Genomic DNA, 22,347 nt, shown 5'->3' on the forward strand with positions numbered 1-22,347 from the left:
CCCACTTCATTTATAATACTTGTTCACTGCATTAAAAAAAAAGTGTTAAAGTGTTTTGTGTGATAAGCAATGCTTTAACTCTAAGCTATGAATAAGAGCATGAAAAAATCAAGTTGTTGCATTTTATTCATGCAGAAGGAAGAGAACAGCCCATTAAAAATAAGACTTTATTCACTGTATCAAAATGCATATAGCTTAGTTATTAAAGCTCAGACTTGCGTGATAGTATCATGGATACTGCAGTGGACAATTTGCTCATCAATAAGCATGGGTAAATAAGAAGTTCATCCAAAGGTTATAAGCATAAACATAAAACTGGTGTCTTTATCACGAGTTACAGGTAATTCCATATCTGATGTCTTGAAGGTTACAGTGGTACAAAATAAGTCATTGTTACACGGAGAAATTCATATGTACATCTTACATCACAACACACCCGTGTAGGTGTTTTCAATTATTCTGGCTGATTAGATCTGTCACAGGCATAGATTTTTTGACGATACACACACGCACATCCACCTCAATAAAAAAACAATAAAAAAATATCAAAAGTAGCAGAGGACTTTAATTTTGTCAAACTGGATCAGGATCATAGATGCAACAGTGCCTCTGGTAAAGTAGGTTATAAGAGTTTGCTGCCTCCAAAGCCATGGTTGCAATCTGCCATTAAAGGGAGAGAGGATAACACATCTATGAAGCAGGAAGCTCAATTATCATACACTGGTGCAGAAAAGACACAAACGGATGCATTAAAAAAAATCACCAGAGTGCAGGAAATAAAGCGTTTGATGTTCATTTCTTCTTATCAGCTTTAAGTGAAAACACCTAATCGTGTATAGGCGATTAAAAAAACATTCAAATCACTCATTACAAACATCCAACTCATTTTTTTTCTGCGCACAAATGCATTGTCTGAATCAACATGCCATTTTCAGTATGTGTTCAGTTTGGCTTTAAAAAGAGATCTGTACCCATAAAATTTACATCACCTGTGGTGGCAGTCCCAATCAGTGCTTACTGTCTCTCTGCTGTGATAACCACTTTGCTTTCTGTGAAGTCAAAGCAAGTGGCTGTGGAGGCCTTACTCAGAGCTAACTGTCTCTTTTTCTTCTGTGATGACCACTTTGCTTTCGGTGTCTGAGGAAGTGGCCGTGCCTTTCCTCTCTGGAGGCGCAGTAGAGTCCGACTTCCGGGAAATCCGAGAAAAGTGTGACGATAAGGTGCGAGAGGACATAAAGGACAAGTGGTCCTCTGCCAGGGCGCTTTCTAGGACGTGGCATACGGACTGCTTGAGCTTCTTCTGGAATTCATCACACATGAAAACATAGAGAATGGGGTTCAGGCAGCTGTTAATAAAAGCCAGATTCAGAAGTAGAGAACCTGCAATCCTAACAGTATTCCGGAGCGAGGGGTCAGTATAGGACTTTAACTCTACGAAATGCACAATGTGGTAGGGCAACCAGCAGATGAAGAATGCAAGAATGATGGAGAAAACGATTCGCCGAGGTCTCTGTTTCCTGGTCCTCTGCAGGCGCCTGGCACGAACACTTATGGCCACATAAGAGACAAATATCACCAGGAATGGGATGAAGAAGCCCATAACAAAGCGAAAAATGCCGAGAGTCCATGCTTGTTCATGTGTCATGTGTGGAGTATAACTACAGAAAATCTTCCCCCCAGTGAACCTAAGCTCACGAAAAACAGCATAAGGGGTGCTGCAGACTATAGCGGCTATCCAGATGAAAATGCATATGATCTGGGCTTTGCAAATGGTGCGCTTGTTTTGTGCCCACACCACCCACCAGACTGACAGGAAACGATCAAGACTTATGGCTGTCAGGAGAAAGATACTGGCAAACATATTGACCACAATCACAAAGCTGTTGAGCTTGCACATGAATCGTCCAAATTGCCATTGGTGATCCTGAGAGATAGAAATGATCGAGAAAATCAGGAAGGCCGTGAAGAGGAAGTCAGCCAGCGCCAAGTTGAGAAACCAGACTGAGTTGACTGTTCTCTTCATCCTGCAGCCTGTCACGTAGATGACCAGACTGTTGCCCAGAGTTCCAACCAGAAATATCACGCAGTAGATGACCAGGCAGGCTGTGCGTACATTCCTGAGAATCCCCTCCATCCTGTCTGGTTGACGTACAGTGGAAGTCATGTTATCTATTGAACAAAGAAGAAACGTGTCGTTACAGACATCACTATCTTTAACATGTTCTGCAACACGCACTGAGAAAACATTACTTTTACAACCAGATGAAGTAGGTGATCTGATTTTAATTAACTCTGCACTATTTTGTAGTTTTTATAATTGTATTTTTGAATGCTCCTGTCCTGGCTCATGTTCTGTGCAGCTCTGGCTCCCACTATAGCACCAGATTGGATGAAGCAGTCACAGAATAGTGAAAGTTGACTTTACCAATCATTTCACTTAATTGCTGTAGTGTTTAGAAAACATCAACTATTAAATAAAAAGGAGGTTAATGCATACCTGTTTTAGATCAGTTAGCAAGAAATTAGAGTAGATCACTTTTCTGTTAATGCAATTTAAAAGCAATGCAGTTATATGTTTAAAGTTTCTTACCAGTCCCCATGTTTTTTACTTGAGTGGCCAGAGTCTGTCTTTATGCTGAGCTGATGTATCTTGTTCTGCCTTTACTGATTCTCTCACTCTGATTATTCCTCCTTCTCAGTTCATGCAGCTGCCAATGAGACAGTGCCTCTGCTGTAATTAGGCAATAAGCAATGTGCAGGGCGAGGGCAAAAAACACTAGCACCTTAGAATATAATGCAATCCAACATGACAGTGCGACAAAAACACAAAAACCGACATTAGTGTTTTTAAGAGTTTTATTTTATGCATGATTTCTCATAGATGCACCAAACGCATCAGTACACTGAATAGTTTCTACCATTCAAAGTCAATGGAAATAGCAAAAGCATCTCATATTGACACTGTATAGAATCACTCACTGATCACAGTGAGGAGCAGGACGATGGGAAACAATGCACGTGCACTGCAGATTCTGTGTGTTTGCATGTTAGTTGGAAGCAACGGTCTGGTCGATCCAGCTGCGCAGGTAGGACACACGGGCGTACACGGCAGGGGCACGCACGTTGCAGTTAGAGGTGCCCCAGGACACAATACCCACAAGGGACCACACTCCACCATTCTCACAGACCAGAGGGCCACCGGAGTCACCCTGAAATGAGACAGATAGGTTTTTACTAATTGATTTTCACGAGCATGCATGGGGTCACTTAATAAAAGCCTGGATCAATCTCTTGACATTGCTTGAGAGTGAGAGGACTTTGTCGTTTAAGTTTTGTACAGGATGTGGGCTGGCCTGCCATGAGTCATTTACCACCCAAGAAAATGTGTGAGAACATTATTGTTGAGTGAGAAGACAGAACCCTTTTTAATGACTCATTTATTAATGATAAAGTATGCACATGTTATTAACTGTTTGCGAAATCTATTCATAGCTCGATCAATCAATCATGAACACTTGCTTCATAACTATCCTTCAGGTGATTGTTGTTTTGAGGAATTACTTTTTATAAATCTGTATTCAGGCGCTGTAATTAGTTGTTACCTGACAGGAGGACACTCCAGAAGCACCGGCACAGATCATGGCATCAGTGATTCTGTTATAACCCCAGTACTGCTTGCACTGAGCAGGGCTGAGCAGAGGCAGGCCGGTCTGCTGGAGGTAGCGGGGGCTTGCTGAGAACGGAGGAGAAATGGGGATGAAGCTCACTGCACAATTAAATCTTTTCCATCGTTCTTAGTCGTGCCTTTATATTTTCCCCTTTGTGGAAATGGAACCGTTCATACGTGTGTAAATTTACCCTGTGTGTGAGATTTAGAAAGCAGGCGCTCACTCACAGGTTTGGCCGGTCTTGCCCCACCCAGTGGTGACACATCTGGTTCCAGAGGGGATGTTGGTGCTGGAGGAGGCCAGACATACAGGAGACACACGGGATGTCATCTGCACTGGGGAGGACAGCCTCAGAAGGGTGATGTCATTGTTGAAGTTCTGGGTGTTGTAGTAGGGGTGAGTGATGGCCTGGGTGGAGGGATGAGCATAATGACAAATCTACCCAGAAAATGGCTAATTCAAGTAAAAGATTACATTTTTATGAAGAACAGGAAGCTTATACGTGTTGTAGTGTGGCTTACCCTGGAAATGGACTTGACCTGAATGGGCTCACTGCTGGACTGGCGATCGTGCTCTCCCAGGATAACACGGTGGCTTCTAGGACTGAAGAGAATAAAAACATACAGAGGAAGTCATTACAGAGATAAGTCGTACAAAGTCGTTTTGTTTTTCTTTTGTTCTCATGCGGATGTGGGATATGGCGACATTACTTACGACACACGGCAATGAGCAGCAGTGACAACCCAGTACTGGTTGATCAGGGATCCCCCACAGAAGTGGAATCCCCTACCATCCTAGACGTGACAACATGCATATTTACAATATTTCCTTAATGGCATTTTCTGTATTACACAAGGGGTTGAGGTTGGAGGGTGCATTACGCACGCTACCTGAAGTGAAACCTGCCAAGGCCAGGACCCAGACACAGCAGTCTGCCCATTGACAATCTTGTTGTCTCTCACTTGGGGCTTGATAGCAGGCACTCCACACCCTGTGGCCAGATCACACAACCCCAAAATTAACTGCTGTTCTGAGTATTATTATGTTGCAATCTTATTAATGTGGCATCAGCCAAACATTAGGAATGATACCTATGTGTGTTATCGCAAAAAAAAATAAAAAAGTTTCCTACAGATAAATACATCTGCTGGTAAACCGCCAGTCACTCACCCAGTGCAGAGGCCACAAGAGCCAAACAACTGACAAGCAAGAACATGGCTGTGTCTCGATCGTGATTCACTTCCCTGAGTGCTGGCAGTGGTGGACACTGGCTTTTATATGTGTAGTTATCAACACTTGATCCTGAGTTCCATGTGTAGCACTGCATATTGCAGGTACCCCCCCACCACACAGACACACACACATCGATTGGTCTGGGAAGAAAACATCTGGTTATAAGTGAAACATTCATCCACTAAGTCTTATGCTTGTGTTTGTCCTGTTCTTGTGCACATAGGTCATGGCTGTTAGCAAACAAATTGTTGCGTAATCATTCTATTGGTAAGAATTAACAACACTGCCCGTCGATATGCTGAGGAGAGAGGGAAAAAAAACGTTTTACAGTCCATGCATTCTTAAACTAAGGTGGATGATACATTTGCATCACAGTCTGTTGCGGTGTGTATGCTCTTGCTTTGCCTCCTTGTTTCACACCTCACACAAACAAGAAGCAACGCCTGCTTTTAATCAGATTTCTTAAAAAATGTCATTTCCTGTTTGTAATACTAGGCGACATACAGGAAGACAGATGTAGATCTTAACCACTGTGGTCTGCTTATAGGAACCAGATTTATCTACAGGTCAATCTACACATTTCAACAGCAGCATGTCGAGAGTCCCAGTGCACAGGTATTTTATGCACTGATAGATATATTGTATATCTGATTCAGAAATGTAATGGTATTGAAATATATTAATCACAATACACACAGAGTCCATTTTGCAAATCAGAATCCCGTTGGTAATCTTTATTGATTTAAAGTTCAGAAAACAAAAATGAAAAGAGGTGAGTTTTGATCCTTCATGCGAATCATCACTAGAGAGAAAAATACTGAAGACAACAAATGACTCTGATTATGTCTCACGTGACTAAATATTCTAACTGTGTGTAGGCTAAGTGTCAGGCTTGGTTATCTTAAAAGTTCTGAACAAATGAATTGAACAGCACACATTTAAATAAAAAAGCCTGCAATCTCACGTATTGGATTTGTAATCAGTAAATAGCTTTGAGGAAGTATGTTGGGATCTGGGATGAGGATACTCTCAGCACAGTGTTTAGTCAACCTCCTCAATAGTTGGCCCAGAGGAAGAGCCACCTCCAGCTCCACCGGGGAAGCCACCAGGCATCCCTCCAGGCATCCCTCCTGGCATTCCTCCTGGCATTCCTCCTGGCATACCCCCCTGATACAGCTTGGTGATGATGGGGTTGCACACCTTCTCTAATTCCTTCTGCTGGTGTTCGTACTCATCCTTCTCTGCCGTCTGGGTAACAGAAGCAACAAACAATTCGTTGTCATGGAGGACTTGGCAAGTTGGTAAATATTGCAGTTGTTTACTGTATTGAAATTACTTCTAAGGGAAGTAAAAAGTGGTTTCTGGCACAACTTCACCAATTCACAAGGTGCATGGAGAGTGAGGAAACACTGGAAAATGTCACAAGAGCTCCAGCAACACTTGTGGTAAGCAAAACAACTTCATTTATTGGCATCAGCTTGTGGCTGATGAAGGCCACAAGCTGAAACCCGTCAGTCAGTAAATTAAGTTGTTTTGCATAACACACGTGTTGCTGGAGCTCTTTTGACATTTTCTCAGGGAAGTAAGAAATTTGCTTAACATTGTTTTCATGATTTAGGGCACCATTCTACTTTCACAAAGTGAGCCAAAGAGGAACCTGTTTGAAGACTTATGGTTCAGTCAACAGTATTTTTACCTGGTTCCTGTCCAGCCAGGCAATGACTTCATTGCACTTGTCTACGATGCTCTTTTTGTCCTCGGGGCTGATTTTGTCTTGGAGCTTCTCATCCTCCACAGTGCTCTTCATGTTGAAGGCCAGAGACTCGAGAGCGTTCTTGGCTGTGACCTTGTCTCTCTGGGCCTCATCCTCACTCCTGAACTGCTCTGCCTCCTGCACCATCTGCTCAATCTCCTCCTTGCTCAACCGCCCTATGGGAGGATGAAATACAAAGCTGTGTACCTCCTGTGCGATATTTATTATTGTCCCTAATCATGTGTGGCATTTCTCTAGCTTCTGTACTACAACAGCTCCTGATTTAAGAAGTATTTAATATGTTTACCTACCTTTATCATTGGTGATGGTTATCTTGTTCTCCTTTCCAGTGCTTTTGTCCACTGCAGACACATTGAGAATGCCATTGGCATCAATGTCAAAGGTCACCTCAATCTGAGGGACACCTCTGGGAGCAGGTGGAATACCGGTCAGCTCAAACTTGCCCAGGATATTATTGTCCTTGGTCATGGCTCTCTCACCTTCATAAACCTGAAAACAATTACTCAGATCAGATTCTGTTGCATCAGTGAGCACTCACAGGAGTAACTGTAATATACCAGGGCAACGAGGAGTGAATTATTGTTTGTTTAGAACTTTCCTACCTGAATAAGCACACCAGGTTGGTTGTCTGAATAGGTGGTAAAGGTCTGGGTTTGCTTGGTGGGAATAGTGGTGTTCCTTTTGATAAGGACAGTCATTACTCCCCCAGCGGTCTCAATTCCCAGGGACAGAGGCGTGACATCCAGCAGGAGCAGGTCTTGTACATTCTCAGACTTATCACCAGCCAAGATGGCTGCCTGAACAGCTGTGAAGAGTTTCCAAATGGTGAAACTAATGCCATGATAAGAAAGCTTTCATATAAACCACTTAATTATGTTTGAATGGCAGCTTTGTACTAAAATAGTAAGATGACTATAAAATGACTATAAAACTAATGCTGTAGAGATACCCACCAGCACCATAAGCCACAGCCTCATCAGGGTTGATGCTCTTATTGAGGTCACGGCCATTGAAGAAGTCCTGCAGCAGCTTTTGAATCTTGGGGATACGTGTGGAGCCACCCACCAGGACAATGTCATGGATCTGAGCCTTGTCCATCTTGGCATCCCTCAGGGCCTTCTCCACTGGCTCGAGGGTTCCACGGAACAGGTCTGCATTGAGCTCCTCAAAACGGGCCCTGGTGATGGAAGTGTAGAAATCTGCTCCTTCGTAGAGCGAATCGATCTCAATGCTGGCCTGGGTGCTGCTGGAGAGGGTGCGCTTGGCACGCTCGCAGGCTGTGCGCAGACGACGCACGGCTCGCTTGTTGTTGGTGATTTCCTTTTTGAACTTGCGCTTGAACTCAGCGATGAAGTGGTTGACCATGCGGTTGTCAAAGTCCTCACCACCCAAGTGGGTGTCACCGGCTGTGGACTTCACTTCAAAGATGCCATCCTCAATAGTCAGGATAGAAACATCGAAAGTCCCACCTCCAAGGTCAAAGATGAGGACATTACGTTCACTGCCAACCTAAAATAAATCGTGAAAATTACGAAAAGAAACATGAAATAGTTTAGGGTTTGCCTTTTATTAGTTAGTTACCTTTTTGTCCAGGCCATACGCAATGGCTGCAGCAGTGGGCTCATTGATGATGCGCAGCACATTAAGCCCAGCGATGGTTCCAGCATCTTTGGTGGCTTGACGCTGGGAGTCATTGAAGTAAGCAGGAACTGTGATAACAGCGTTGGTCACAGGCTGTGAAGACAGTAAGACCTTGAGTCAATCAGGCTGTTCTCATACGATGTTTGTACATTTTCCTAAAAAAGTAATGTACCAAAATTCACACATATCCCAAGTAATCATAAGCCAGTAATTTGTGAATAACCCACGTCTTTGGAAAAGCTTCGATCATGTGACCAATGAACATAAGAAGGCAGGTTGCAGTGGTGGATGGGCCACAAGGACCTCAGGACTTTCCCCCAAGAGACTGGTGTTCAGAACCATGTATACTTTGAGTTATTTTAAGGTACGTCTTCGCCATGTTTCTTTTCCTTAACATAACCACAGTAACTGTATTTGCTTAAACCTAACCTTTGTAACTTAACGCTAAGTGAGTAACGTCATTTGTGGGGCATTCATAGGGTATCATACAAACCTTTGTACGAGGATACAATGGATCAAAAAATGACATTTGTGTGTTAAAGGCGCATGTTAAAACCCTTTTGTCTGCATAAAATCAAACAACCCTGTGTCATTTCGAGCAAAGTGTTGTACACTTCTTGTCACCTACCTTGCCAAGATAAGCTTCCGAGATCTCCTTCATCTTGGTGAGGACCATCGAGGAAATCTCCTCCGCATAGAAGGTTTTCATCTCACCCTTATATTCAACCTCCACCTTGGGTTTGGATGCATCATTCACAACCTTGAAAGGCCAGTGCTTCATGTCTGCCTGCACCACAAGATCGTCAAACTTACGACCGATGAGACGCTTGGCATCTAAAGGAGATTTAAGAGAAAAAAACACAAGACTCTGTAAGTCATATGCTCATTTTGGAACACTTTTTCTGAGCCTGTTGCATTTTGAGTGTTGCAGTCCTTACCAAACACAGTGTTGGCTGGGTTCATGGCCACCTGGTTCTTGGCAGCATCTCCAATCAGTCTCTCAGTATCTGTGAAGGCCACATAGCTGGGAGTGGTCCTGTTTCCTTGGTCATTGGCAATGATTTCCACTTTGCCATGCTGGAAGATGCCCACACAGGAATATGTGGTGCCCAGATCAATGCCTACTGCTGGTCCTTTGGACATCTTAGATAGAAGAAAAAAGAACTGTGTTAGTAATTGCAGACTTTTTTAAAAAATGTTGTACAGTGATCCTGTATTAGTGTATGGAAAGTATTCATCATCACCAAATGAAGGATTTATGCTTATTTTGATGTTTACTATTGTAGCTGTTTCATACTTGGGCTTTAAAAGTGTATCTTTATAGTATTTTTAAAGCAATGTGTATGCACCTGCATACTACGTTTACCTGTGTATACCTCCTGTGGGTGAATCTACAACGATGTGCCTATTTCTGTTACAGAAACCCAAATGCAAGGCCACGTGAGGCCCAAAAAGTGGTGGAGTGTCATCCATGGTGTAGTGGCTTAAATCACCTCCTGACACTCGAGACCAAACGACTTGACTGTGTCACACACTGCCCTTTAATCCCCCCCCCCCCCCCCCCCCCCCCGCAACAGTCAGGCTGGTGAAATGTGATGTGATCCTGGAGTAGTGATCAGTGTGTCTCTTTTCCGACAGCTGGCTCCAAATAGCTAGCCCTTACTATAATAAGTATCAGCGTATCTACATGGCAATGAATGGAAGGTGGCTAAAAATTAACAGATCACTTATCAATGGTGAGCGGGCAAGACTTGCTTGGTTTCCATTAAACTGGCCTTCAAAAAACAAACAAACAAAACACACAGAGAGCTACAGCTTTGAGGTGCTGGAACAAACATATCTGATAAGTGAGGAACTCAACAAAAGCATCCTGTTGCCTCACTTCTTGGCTCTGACAAAACATGCAGACTCAGGCAGGAAATTCAATTATCAGAAGCTGCGAAACACATATTCCACACAAATATTTGATCACATTAGAGAGTGCACAACCTCCATATGCTTAACGGTGAAAGCAGAAACTTTAATTTAATGTCCCAGAACTGCTCCAACTAGGACAGACTATTGAATTATCACTCGTTATCCAGTTGTGTAACACAGAGCAGAAAATGCTGACAAAGTGCTTTTGCTTCACTGCCTGTCTATACGCCCACATCTGAAACTGCCATGTGCAGTACCCCCCCTCAAAAAAAAAAAAAAAAGTTTGAACATGATAATAACAGCACTGTGGCCTGTGAAAAACTGATACACATACAGAAGCAGTTTGCGTTAGTCATACAGTATGGTGAATGTTCAGTGTTCTCATATCAGGATCACGTCTGACTGACACTGTTCTTTTAAAGATATGAATATTCATAATCATTCATAGAGCCATTTTGTCTGCAGCCACTGAACTGTGTGTTTTTTCATAGGGATTCTGCTTCAGCTCGTCATGCCATCGTTTGACAGACACCATGCAGGCCTCGCTTATTTGGAAACACCTCTCACATTTGGCAGTTAGGCTTTCAAAGCAGCGAGCAAGACAGACTACGAAGCCAGGCTGAGAGCAATGCTTATCGAAGGGGTTACCTTGTGCTGTCAGATGTTCAAGACTTTAGAGTTTACTGAGTTAGAGCAGTGCTTTGTTTTTCGCCCAGCACACGACACTCCTCTCCAGCACTCCTTTCCCTCTCCTGGCAGGCGGACTAAGAGGTCGAGTGTCTCTGCTCTCCAGTGTATATAGAGGACTGTACAGGGAGAGCCCATAAGGGTGTCAGGTGACTCCACCAAGGAAAGTTCTAGGCCCGTGTTTTGGCTCATTGACTGGATTTCCTAGAATGAAAGCTTGCTGTTGTTACTACTGTAGCTATCTGCTAGCTGGGCTAAACGAACCAACAAAAAGTAAAATAAAAAAATGTTGATGATGATGAAGCTTTGATTTGGCATCCAAACTAAACATGTTGTCACTAATTTGAGAGCAGTGCTCTGTTATGAAAAAAGTAGTTCCTGAAAATAGACAATGTTGTTCACATGTTCAGTTGCCCTCGCTGCTGGGACATTGAACAATACACAGTATAACTTTATTCAAAATACTTTTTAACTATTGTGATTGTAAAAGGCCCCCCATTGCAGATGTTATTTGCAGTGTATGACCTTAAATAGACAGATCACATTATTGTCTCACTTTAGAGACACAAATTGTTAGCAGTGATTTGTTTTGTGGGGTGGTTGTGGCTCAGGATGTAGAGCAGGTCGTCCATCAAAGGTCCAGTGTGTAGAATTTAGGGGTATCTATTACCAGAAATGGAATATAATATCTAGAAATTTGTTTTCATTGGTTTATAATTACCTGAAAATGTTATCTTAGAATGAGCTGTTTATGTCTACATAGGGAGAAGGTCTTCTTCTACAGAAACTGCCATGTTGTTCTACAGGAGCTAAGAATGGACAAATCAAACACTGGTTCTAGAAAGGGCCATTCTCGTCAACTACCATAGTTCTCCCTACATGCTTGTCCAGACTTAACCACATTTGCAGACTTCTGGACCAGGAAGTCTACGTGTGTTCCTGGGAAGTTTTGGAGTGCCACATTGGGCCTCAAGTGGACCTTATGCAGACTTCCAGAGAGTTCGCGAAGGGTGCAGACTTTACCAATTCATTGCAATGTGGACATGACGTAGTTTTTTTCGATTGCTGACTCAAAAATCAAAACATATGAATGCATAAAATAGTTACTGGTAGTTATTAGAATACTACTTGATTCTTGTAGGACAGAAATAATATTCAGCCACATCATGATAACAAAATATGTAGAAGTATAGGTTATCAAAATGAATTTTGTTATTGCAGTCTAACCCTGTAGGCTGCACAGTGTAATGCCAGATATGTAGGCCAGAAAATTGGTCATCATAGTCTGGTCCTTATATACAAACATTTCTGTATTTGAATGTGTACAGCTTATGTTCTTAAGAGATTCATTAATATTGTTTTGTTCAGTCACAAAAAGCCTATACATGGGATTTATATATTTTTATCAACAGGGACAGATGAGCAGACACTATTTATCAACTTGTGTGAGAAATATGACAGCGGCGATCAGCGATTGTACATGACTGTAGTTGTTGCTTGAACATTTTTACTGCAACGAATGAAACAGACTTGAGGCCTGTCTATCAGAGGCTTGCAGTCCTCGCAGACGTCACGTGTTGACAGTGAACATACCACAGTACATATGACTTCAGACCAAAAGTGCTTAGTCTGCAAGTCCATAGGGTGGACATTTGGATTCAGCTTTGTCACATGGGAGATATTTCAGTTCTGCAACCTCACCACTGTTTGCTACTAAATCCTACACACTGGACCTTTAAATTGCAGGAGCGGAAGTTCGATTCCCGACTCCAGTTCTGTTCTCCTGTCCACATATTTGAGTGTCCTTGAGTGATACGCTGAACCCCAAGTTGCTCTACTGCTGTCTGTCCATATGTGTGAATGAGATGCAGAAATTGTAAAGCACTGTATGTTTGAATAAGTGTGGTTTCAAAAGGCCATGTACTTTGTGTCTCTAGAGAACTGTATTCTTTTGCATTCCTATATTTCAAATTCAGTGTCAATTATTTTTGTATCTCTGTTGACCTGTGGTTGGTTGGTAATATGAGGGATCTGTCATTCAAAGCATGAACCAAAATTCAACTACTAAAAGTCAGTGCTAACATCCTGTGTTATGTGAGGTGTATAAGAAAACAGTACTCATTCGTCAGTAGTTTTATTGAGGTATCATTTAATGTCATCAACATTGTGTGTGTGTTTTGTTCTCTATAAAGACACCGCAGGATTTCCTTCCCCTTATGGTATGGTGCCTCTGCCAGAGCTCAAAACCTGGACGTCTATTCTTGTTGCATAGGCCTCTCTGCCACATAGGCCATCTGGCATTAAATATAACTGCGGTTTGTTAAAGACACCACCTGTTGCGACACACCAGATCTTCACACGCCTGTTGAGTAGTTGTTTTCTCGTAGCAGTTGGATATTGCATAACCCAGGAGAATAAGTCCTTTAGAGCGTGGATTTTCATGTCCATGAGCTTAAGCTTTTCGTATTCAGGGCAGTCCAGGAGAGCAACCAAAAATAACTCACAGTTGGTGTCGGTCAACTGTCTTACAATAAATATTTTACATTTATAATACACAGCTGATCAAATATAAGGTAAGCAGCCGTCAGTGTGTTTCCCTCAGAAATAAAAACTAAGACAAAGAATATGTGCCATCACAACTCCAAACAGGGATTATATATGTCCCTTGTTAAAAAAAACATTTCAGTTTCATTGCAATCTTTGACAATTAAATAGCAGCTATCACTTTAAAACAAGTAAACTACGGAGTTGATAAAGAAAGTCCTCTCCTTTGCTCTTGTGTGCTCTGCAGCGCCCATTCATATAGTCCCAGGCACAGCGCTTGCAGTAGTTGTACAGATGGTGCTCTGCTTTCTTCAGTGTGCTGTTCAGGTCCAACGTTCCCTGAAGGCTGCAAGAAAAGGCAAAGGTTAACCAACACATTCATTAACAAACACATAATCCATTTTTCTGTGATGAAATGTTCACGTCCTAGGACACAGACTAACCTGCTGGTAAACTGGATGAGCTGTACGTCATCTCGGCACCGCAGCAGAGACTCTCTGTTCTCTAACAGGATGGCTGCGCAGATGAAGAGCTCAAAGGTGAAGTCAGTGTTGATGGCCTGCAGCTCTGACTCCGAACTGTCCTCTGCAGAAACATATCGACACATTGAAGTCAGACATCTCACAGAGGTAACTATACCTCCACATTCAGCCTTGTTTATTCTGCCAACTCGAACTCTTTGTTTCACCTGTGCTGGAGTGCTGTGCCAGCCGTTCCTGATAACGGGCTCGGTCTACTTGCTGGGAGATAAGCTCCAGGTGGTCACAGCTCAGGATCTCGAACAAACGTAGTGCATCGCTGTGTTCAAACTCCCTCTGGAAACCCAGCAGCAGCCACCTTAAAGGTCGCACAACACATGCACACACACATGAAACAATATATAAAATCCATGGACATGAAGCAGCGCTATGCAGCTTTTTTTATTCACCTGTCCAAAGCTTTACTTTGATTGATTGATTCTAATATTGATTCTAATATTTTTACAAGTTCCTGTGTTTTTAGTGTGTGGTTGTTTGGCTGTAACTTTCTGTGCGCTGCTCTCTTGGCCAGGTCTCCATTTTAAAAGAGATTGTGGATCTCATGTGACTTACCTGGTTAAATATGGGTTAAAAAAACATCTTTAATAGAGAATAAAAATACAGGATGATATTAAAGATCTGCAGATATTTACCTGTGGCAGAAGGTGAAGCTCTCCATGCTGTCTGTGACCAAATGAGCATACAGCTGAGGGTCCAGTTCCTTCAATAGGGCGGCCTCCAACTCTAAAAGACATGAAACACAACTCTTTAATATGATTAAACTGCAGAATCTTAACTTATTTTTAGATTTGCAGTGAACTCTGTGGTGGCTAAACTGGGTCAAACTCATGTAGTTTATTTTATTTAATCTCATTTGGGCAAGACCAGTAAAACCACTGTAGAATAACTGAGAAAAAATAACAACCTTCACATCTGCAGTTTTCTTTTAGTGTAAACAAGTACAAGTACATTTTAAAAAACATGTATCTGTTTACATAAAAGATGATGAACAGTTTTGGCCGTACTTCAGCTGTAGGATTCCACCAAAAGTGGAATGTTGCACAATATTCAATATCTTTACATATGACCACAATACGAGGACTGTATTCTGGACACGGTGGCATTTTACATAAAGTAGAGTACTCATTTAACTTGGTCCTGAAAGCTGCACCTCTTGGCCCTCACAACTGCTTCAAGATTAGGTGTGCAAAGTCATCTAGTGGGCTGGACAGGACCCTTTGGGGGGCCGGTTCTGGCCCCCAGGCTTTGTTCCCTGGTCTTGACGGATTTTATTACATTACTCCAGTGTTTTTTTCTGGTTTCAGCACAGTCTATTTTGTTCATATTTTGCATGTTTTTTCCTGAATGCCTGATCTAGCACCAATCTTCTCATAAATGGAAAAATAAAGACATGTCAGATTTTTGAATAAGCTAATCAGTCCAATATACAGCAAGAGAAAACCCCCAAACACTTGTACAATAATATACACAATCAGTGTTGGAAAGTTACTGATCACAATACTTTCAAATGAATTAATGTCATTAATTTCAAATGCACATATTTTACTTGTAACAGGCATATTTCTACACTGTGGTACTGTGGTGCTGCTACTTTTACTGAAGTAAAAGTACTTCTTCCACCACTGTATACAATATATACTGTGACAGACTGGAATTATTGCTTTTGAGTCAATGTCTTTGTTTCACCACTAGAGGTCCTAAATCTTTTCTTGCAGTTACATTTAGGAACAAATCTCATCTCACCCCATATAAATCCTGGACACACAACATGTGTAACACATGAGGTTGCATTTATTCATCCCACCTATTTTTCTGTGCAGACCATCAGCCCTGAAGTCCTTAGAGAACTTCTCCATGTAGCAGGAGAAACTCCAGAAGGTGTCGACCTCCGAGTCGAGAACCTCCAGGAACCGGCTGCACAGGTCATTCATTCCTTGGGCATAACTGACCTCTGGATCAACAAATGAGACAAAACAAGTGGTGCACAAACAGCAAACAGTGACTTTAACTGCACAACACACAGTCTCTATTGTTGTCTGCTCTTGTCAGTGTCAATAAACCTGAGGTGTGCTTGTTCTTGTTGTTTACCTGGATGAAAAGCAGCATAAGTGATGAGGATATCTCTCAACACCAGCAGATTGCCCGAACCTTCATCCCTGCGGACACATGAGGGAGCACAGTTAGTTGAACAAATTAGAAACGTATTTGATGAGCGCTATGTAGAGATAGCAGCTTCCTTATGCCTCTGTAGTGGGGATACTCAACTGACTTTGCCTAGGGGCCACTTTTGCAAACTGACAGGAGGCCAGGGGCCAGTTTCATAATTTGAGGATATCTGGGGCTTAGCCCAAACCTCTGTCAGGGGGTCAAGTGGATCCTCCTTTGGCACTTTTTGATAATTCAAGCTCTATTTTGATGCTTTTTTCTAATGCACTTGGCATCTTATTAACATTCAAAGTCCGAGTGTGAATCAATTTATTTTCATGGTGAATTCGAAAATGGTCGGTGTGCCACACTGCACCCTATCAGGCCAGATTTGGACTGCAGGCCATTAGTTTCAGTATCACCGCTCAGTAGTTATAAAAATTATCCACAGAAACATAAAATACGATGACAGTTGCTCCCTCATATTTATAGTGCATTTAACAATGAACAAAGATTTATTTTTTCTACGAGAGAAATACAAAATTAGTTAAATTAGTTTACTTGATATATTTTATTCTTTAATATACTTTCAGCACTTCATGAGTGCTTATACAGTAAGTGATACAAATTTGCTTATTCAAGCAGCCACAATTTAAAATTGAGCTCTCCACTGTTCATTTTTAATTTATGTTAGGGCTGCACAATATGAGGAAAATATGCGATAAAGTTGTTAAATATTTTGTTAACAATACAAGGGTACTTCTGCTGCTTTCAGTATACTGCTAAAATACAACACATTGCTCGCTGCATTAAAAAATCTAAGGAAATTATTTCCAACACAGTTTTTTTGAAGGAACTTCACACTAAGCTGAAATGCAGTTTTCTACTGAGACTCTCTTTCAAATACCTCAAGTGCAATATCAAGTACCTGAGTGCAACACTGCAAGCTTTCGGAATATGTTAATCATGCAAGATGACATCCTGATGAGGATTTAAAAACAGACAAACAAAAAACAGAAAGAAAGAAAGAAAGAGATTGTGTAGCCCTACTTTATGTAAATTATTTCAGTATTGTACCAACACGTTTGTATTTAGGAGAAGCAGTCAGGCTGGTACTGCAGCCCTGAGGGGGAGGAGACAAAATGTCTTGGTTGCTCCCAAATCAAGTTTGGCCTGTTTATTCTCTCCAGTGTTGATCTAAATTCAGAGCAACTCACAGCTCACTGGACTTTATAATCTTTGAATTAAATACCAAACTTTTTTTTCTGTTAACATGTAGAAAATGCTGATAGCCTATACACGGCTGGTTGTAAAGTTTAAGCTGTAAGACTTACAGCCTAATACGGGGGAAACAAAACATGAGAGACCTACGTAACTAAGGGCTGTGTAATAATATTGGCAGGAATCCTTGCTTCTTGTAAATATTACAAACTTGATGCAGCCTTAAAACTTACTGTCTTGAACAATAATTTACCCCAGTCTATCACTGTTTGTTTTCCTCTGTGGGTCAAATGAAGTGAGCAGAAACAGACTAATCCCCTTTACCTGCTTAAAACAAAATGTCTGGATGTTTACTCCCACAAACGTCATGTCAAGGGACTGGAAGTGGATTCCACACACGTATCTTAAGTATAGCAAAAAACAGCACAACAATGGTTAAATATTACTCACTGGTAATAGCTCAGGTCTCTGTTAGTTCTAGGCACATCCTTGTCAATGATTCTTGTGGCTTCCCGCAGCTCCTCTTGGTCGAACGTGACCCGCTCAAACAATATCTGGTAACGGGAAGGAAATATGTTTGACCACTAGTGGTCTGTGTGTCAAGTCAAATAAAATTTATTTATAGAGCCCCAAACCACACATTACAAGTATGCCTCAAGTGGCTTTACAATACGAACAGCATAGAGTCCTTTGACCATTGAAAAACCCAACACCTTGCTCTTGCACTTGAAATGGGAATAATAATGTACAGTATGGGCTGTAAACTTGTGTCAGGTCATTCTGTTCAAGCTGCATGTGAAGTATGATTGTGAATACACAAATATATCGGTGCTTCTTAAGTGCACACACTCTCCAGATACAGGTGCTTAAGAATTCAGCGAGTACAGGAAGATCAAATGATACCATATGTAAATAAGCCATGAAGTATTTGTTTAACATAATAAGATCCTGTTGAGTAATATCCCTAAACATACTTCACTCCTCCCACTTTAAACACTTCCACCACACAAAGATAAAAATATATTTAATGGAACTGTGGAAATCTAAAGCAGAAATGCACTGGATAGAAAAACAGAAAATAAAGAAGGTAAAATTCAACACTATATTTGACTCATCTGACCTGTGCCTGAAGCTCCAAGAAACCCAGTCTGTCTCTGACCTCCTCAGACTGATCCTGGGTCTGTTGCTGGGCCTGTGCCTGCCTCTGGTCAAAGTACCTGACTGCTGCAACCAGCTCAGCTGGAGTGGAGACAGGATCATGAGGTCACAGACGTTTTAAAAGACAGAAAGTAGGGCAGAAAAAAAAGAGAATAAAACGTTGAGGCAGCTGAGAGCCATATGACTTCCTTTATTGTGTTGGTGCATGTTAGAGCTTTTACCATCAGTGCCGTTGAGGTGCATCCGCACTGCTGAGGGAAGGAACTGCTGCCATTTTCTCTTCATGACCCGGTAACGTATGACCATCTGCTCCTGCAGCAGAGAGCGCTCTAATGCTGTAGAGCTGCACGGGTACATCCCAAACAGGAAACGCCACACCAGGCCACGCTCAGAGGGACACACGCCACCTGGACGGGGATCGAAAAAATTTTGATCATTTATAGTCGTCAATATGAGCATCATAAGCTCAAGCTGAAAGGTTATTTGAGCTAATATCATTCAGTCAAACCAATCTTCACCAGACCAAAACAAACACTGAACAGATCACATTGAGAATTGCAGCTGAGAAAACAGAGAATTTTTAAGACGCGGATTGATTGCCGATCCGAATTTGGTGAACTTTACCCTGCTTCCATCAGGATTTAAGACGAGGATTTGTCTTATGTAATGTTTTGCTCTGCAGGTTCTTTAATCTTTGGTTTCCATGCTTCCATGTAGGGGTGGAATGTGCATTAAGGTCAAAAGGCCAAACGAAGGAGGGTGAGTCCACATTCCTGCTCATATGATAGATTCAAAGTGATGTTTTACCCCAGCGGGAACTCTTCTGTGTAGATGTTTGTTGCCCTGTGCTTGGTGCCCAATCAGCATGCCAAGTTAGTGCCAGGACCAGCTGAGCGACAGTCTGGGGATTGTGTTTATAGGCTCGTTCAACACATGTATACACATCTGAAACACTAATCCAGATGTGTCCTCATTGCTGAGCTTCACACACTTCACTGAATGTTCTCGTCTGGCTGGTGAATCTCATGTGATTTTATTCTGCTTCTCGGAAATCTCACAAACCATAAATAGTTATTGGTGTAGTCACGCTGGACTTCTGTGCTCCAGGGGGTCAGAAGCACAACGCAATGTTGGATTTTAGAGAATGGGCTGACTATGGCTCAGCTTGTCCTGAAGCAAAGCATCACTTGACTTCCTCTAGGTCTGCAGGAATGGTCACTGATGCGTCTGATAATAATAATCCCTGTTGAAGTATTTACTGCAACAGCAAGACAGTGCTCAGCTTGAAAAACAATATAGATTATATAGTTTTATAAGTGCGTGACAAGCACTTTTATATGCAGAAATATGAATAATCTCTCAAAGATGATTTTCACTGGATTAAACATTTCTAAATGGGCATTATGGAATTATTAGAGATTTATTTTTGGCCTGCTGTGACCTCACAATCATTAGTTTCTACTGCATTAATTCAAACTGAGCCAGTTATACTTATGTTGCATGCCAAATTATTGCACATGAATGAAGACAAAGTTGTCTTGAATGCTATGCGAGGTCAAGCTGTATAAATTCCACATATTTATGAATTACATAATATTCTAGATAGATGGATAAATAAATAATACCGTTTTTGAAAATATGCATCCTCAGTCTTGACTCGTCCACCCTGCCCTCAGCGTCCATGACTCCAGGTAAGGTGAGACGTGCTGTGGACAGAGCAGGAGAGCTGAGAGCTGCTACTCCTCCCCGACAGCGAACATCTGCCTGCTGACTGTCCGGTGATCTCGTCTCCTCTCCCGCTGCCTGCCGCGGACACCCGTGATCCACATCCTCCATCTCTGCCCGCAGTCCTGGCGATCACAGCGCGCACGCACAGGTGAAGGAGTAGTGTTATTTAGTTTGTTGCATCCACGGAGCCTCAGCACACTGTCATCCTGCTGCACACTACCTACTGCTCCTTATACAGCGCGTCTCTTCCCGAAAGCCATATGGAGCTGAGAGCAGCCAGGATAGGACCGAGCTCTGCCAACATGAGTCGACTCAAGATCACAAAACTTGTTGAATGAGTTTCAGCGAACCGTTTGCAGCCCCGTTGAGTCTCATCTGGCCATCTGGGAGTCATATGACTGCACCTTGAGATCCGAGTTTGGCCCACATTCCAGGTGGACTACAGAGCCAAAGTTCACAGAGGAGTTGTGAGCATGTCTCACTCCACCTAGTGGCTTCATTTAACAGCACCAAGCACCAAAAGTTAAATCCCAGGAGTGGCTCTGACAGACAGGACAAAACATATTCATGTAGAACAGACACAATCATCCGTCTTTATTCAAGTATTATTTAATGAAGCTTAATTAGAGGAACAGACTTGGGGCACTTGCTACTTGCCATTTTACTCATCCACCCATGTACGTGGGTATGTGTGGGTTATTTCTATATTTCCATGGATGGAAATATAGGCCTTCATATGCAAAGTGTCACTCGAATGAACACCTATGACCAATCAGAGACCTAAAATTACCACAAAGAGGTGCAAAGAAACTGTAAAAAGATGCAAAATTACTAAAAAACAGGCAAAACAACCACAAAGAGACGCAAAACCAGCACAAGGAGACACAAAACAACCAAAAAGACACAAACTTTGCTCAAAGACACTGAAACAACTACACAAAACAACCACAAGAAGACACAAAATGACTATAAAGAGACACAAAACCAGCACAAGGAGACTCAAAATGGCCGAAAAGCAACAGAAAAAGACACAAAATGAACACAAAAAGACACAAACTTTGCTCAAAGAGACTGAAACAACCACAGAGAGAGACAAAATGACTATAAAGAGACACAAAACCAACACAAGGAGACACAAAACACCCAAAAAGACACAAACTTTGCTGAAAGACACTGAAACAACTACGCAAAACAACGAGAAGAAGAAGACACAAAATGACTCTAAAGAGACACAAAACCAGCGCAAGGAGACTCAAAATGACTGAAAAGACACAAAGAGACACGAGAAGAAGACACAAAATGACTCTAAAGAGACACAAAACCAGCACAAGGAGACACAAAACAACCAAAAAGACACAAACTTTGCTCAAAGACACTGAAACAGCTACACAAAACAACCACAAGAAGACACAAAATGACTCTAAAGAGACACAAAACCAACACAAGGAGACTCAAAATGACTGAAAAGCAACAGAAAAAGACACAAAACACCCAAAAAGACACAAACTTTGCTCAAAGAGACTGAAACAACCACAGAGAGAGACAAAATGACTATAAAGAGACACAAAACCAATACAAGGAGACACAAAACACCCAAAAGACACAAACTTTGCTCAAAGAGACTGAAACAACTATGCAAAACAACCACAAGAAGACACAAAATGACTCTAAAGAGACACAAAACCAACACAAGGAGACTCAAAATGACTGAAAAGCAACAGAAAAAGACACAAAAAGACACAAATTTTGCTCAGAGAGACTGAAACAACCACAGAGAGAGACAAAATAACTATAAAGAGACACAAAACCAGCACAAGGAGACACAAAACACCCAAAAAGACAAACTTTGTTCAAAGAGACTGAAACAACTACGCAAAACAATGAGAAGAAGACACAAAATGACTCTAAAGAGACACAAAACCAGCACAAGGAGACACAAAATGACTGAAAAGCAACAGAAAAAGACACAAAATGAACTACAAAAAGACACAAAACAACCACAAGGAGACACAAAATGACTATAAAGAGACACAAAACCTCATAACGACTCCAAAGTGATGCAAAAGCACCACAAACTCTGTGTCATGCTCCT

At 41.8% G+C, this 22,347-nt stretch overlaps 4 protein-coding genes across 4 annotated transcripts; all 4 read right to left on the reverse strand.

The window, feature by feature from the left end:
- Positions 1–153: 153 nt before the first annotated feature.
- On the reverse strand, positions 154–2,727 carry LOC117266269 (chemerin-like receptor 1). The gene is made up of 2 exons (XM_033641370.2): positions 2,591–2,727; positions 154–2,169 (listed from the first exon to the last, which is right to left on the reverse strand). The coding sequence occupies exons 1-2, from the start codon at positions 2,598–2,600 to the stop codon at positions 1,082–1,084; spliced, it is 1,098 nt and encodes a 365-aa protein (XP_033497261.1). The 5' UTR covers positions 2,601–2,727; the 3' UTR covers positions 154–1,081.
- Positions 2,728–2,838: 111 nt separating this feature from the next.
- LOC117265746 (chymotrypsin-like protease CTRL-1) lies at positions 2,839–4,952 on the reverse strand. The gene is made up of 7 exons (XM_033640415.2): positions 4,839–4,952; positions 4,559–4,659; positions 4,383–4,462; positions 4,190–4,271; positions 3,896–4,076; positions 3,603–3,733; positions 2,839–3,209 (listed from the first exon to the last, which is right to left on the reverse strand). Exons 1-7 carry the CDS (start codon positions 4,882–4,884, stop codon positions 3,048–3,050), a joined length of 783 nt encoding a protein of 260 aa, XP_033496306.1. The 5' UTR covers positions 4,885–4,952; the 3' UTR covers positions 2,839–3,047.
- A 649-nt stretch (positions 4,953–5,601) lies between these two features.
- On the reverse strand, positions 5,602–11,030 carry LOC117265744 (heat shock cognate 71 kDa protein-like). Its single transcript, XM_033640414.2, has 9 exons — positions 10,882–11,030; positions 9,255–9,459; positions 8,945–9,150; positions 8,257–8,409; positions 7,629–8,184; positions 7,278–7,480; positions 6,966–7,164; positions 6,598–6,830; positions 5,602–6,149 (listed from the first exon to the last, which is right to left on the reverse strand). The coding sequence occupies exons 2-9, from the start codon at positions 9,457–9,459 to the stop codon at positions 5,943–5,945; spliced, it is 1,962 nt and encodes a 653-aa protein (XP_033496305.2). The 5' UTR covers positions 10,882–11,030; the 3' UTR covers positions 5,602–5,942.
- Positions 11,031–13,049: 2,019 nt separating this feature from the next.
- LOC117265603 (TBC1 domain family member 15) lies at positions 13,050–20,783 on the reverse strand. Its single transcript, XM_033640175.2, has 10 exons — positions 20,153–20,783; positions 18,749–18,934; positions 18,490–18,608; positions 17,820–17,923; positions 16,092–16,159; positions 15,808–15,954; positions 14,636–14,726; positions 14,153–14,301; positions 13,908–14,049; positions 13,050–13,810 (listed from the first exon to the last, which is right to left on the reverse strand). The coding sequence occupies exons 1-10, from the start codon at positions 20,361–20,363 to the stop codon at positions 13,642–13,644; spliced, it is 1,386 nt and encodes a 461-aa protein (XP_033496066.1). The 5' UTR covers positions 20,364–20,783; the 3' UTR covers positions 13,050–13,641.
- Between the last annotated feature and the right edge of the window lie 1,564 nt (positions 20,784–22,347).

The sequence above is a fragment of the Epinephelus lanceolatus genome, chromosome 10, assembly GCF_041903045.1.
Source record: "Epinephelus lanceolatus isolate andai-2023 chromosome 10, ASM4190304v1, whole genome shotgun sequence".
In the NCBI taxonomy this organism is placed as follows: Eukaryota; Metazoa; Chordata; class Actinopteri; order Perciformes; family Serranidae; genus Epinephelus; species Epinephelus lanceolatus.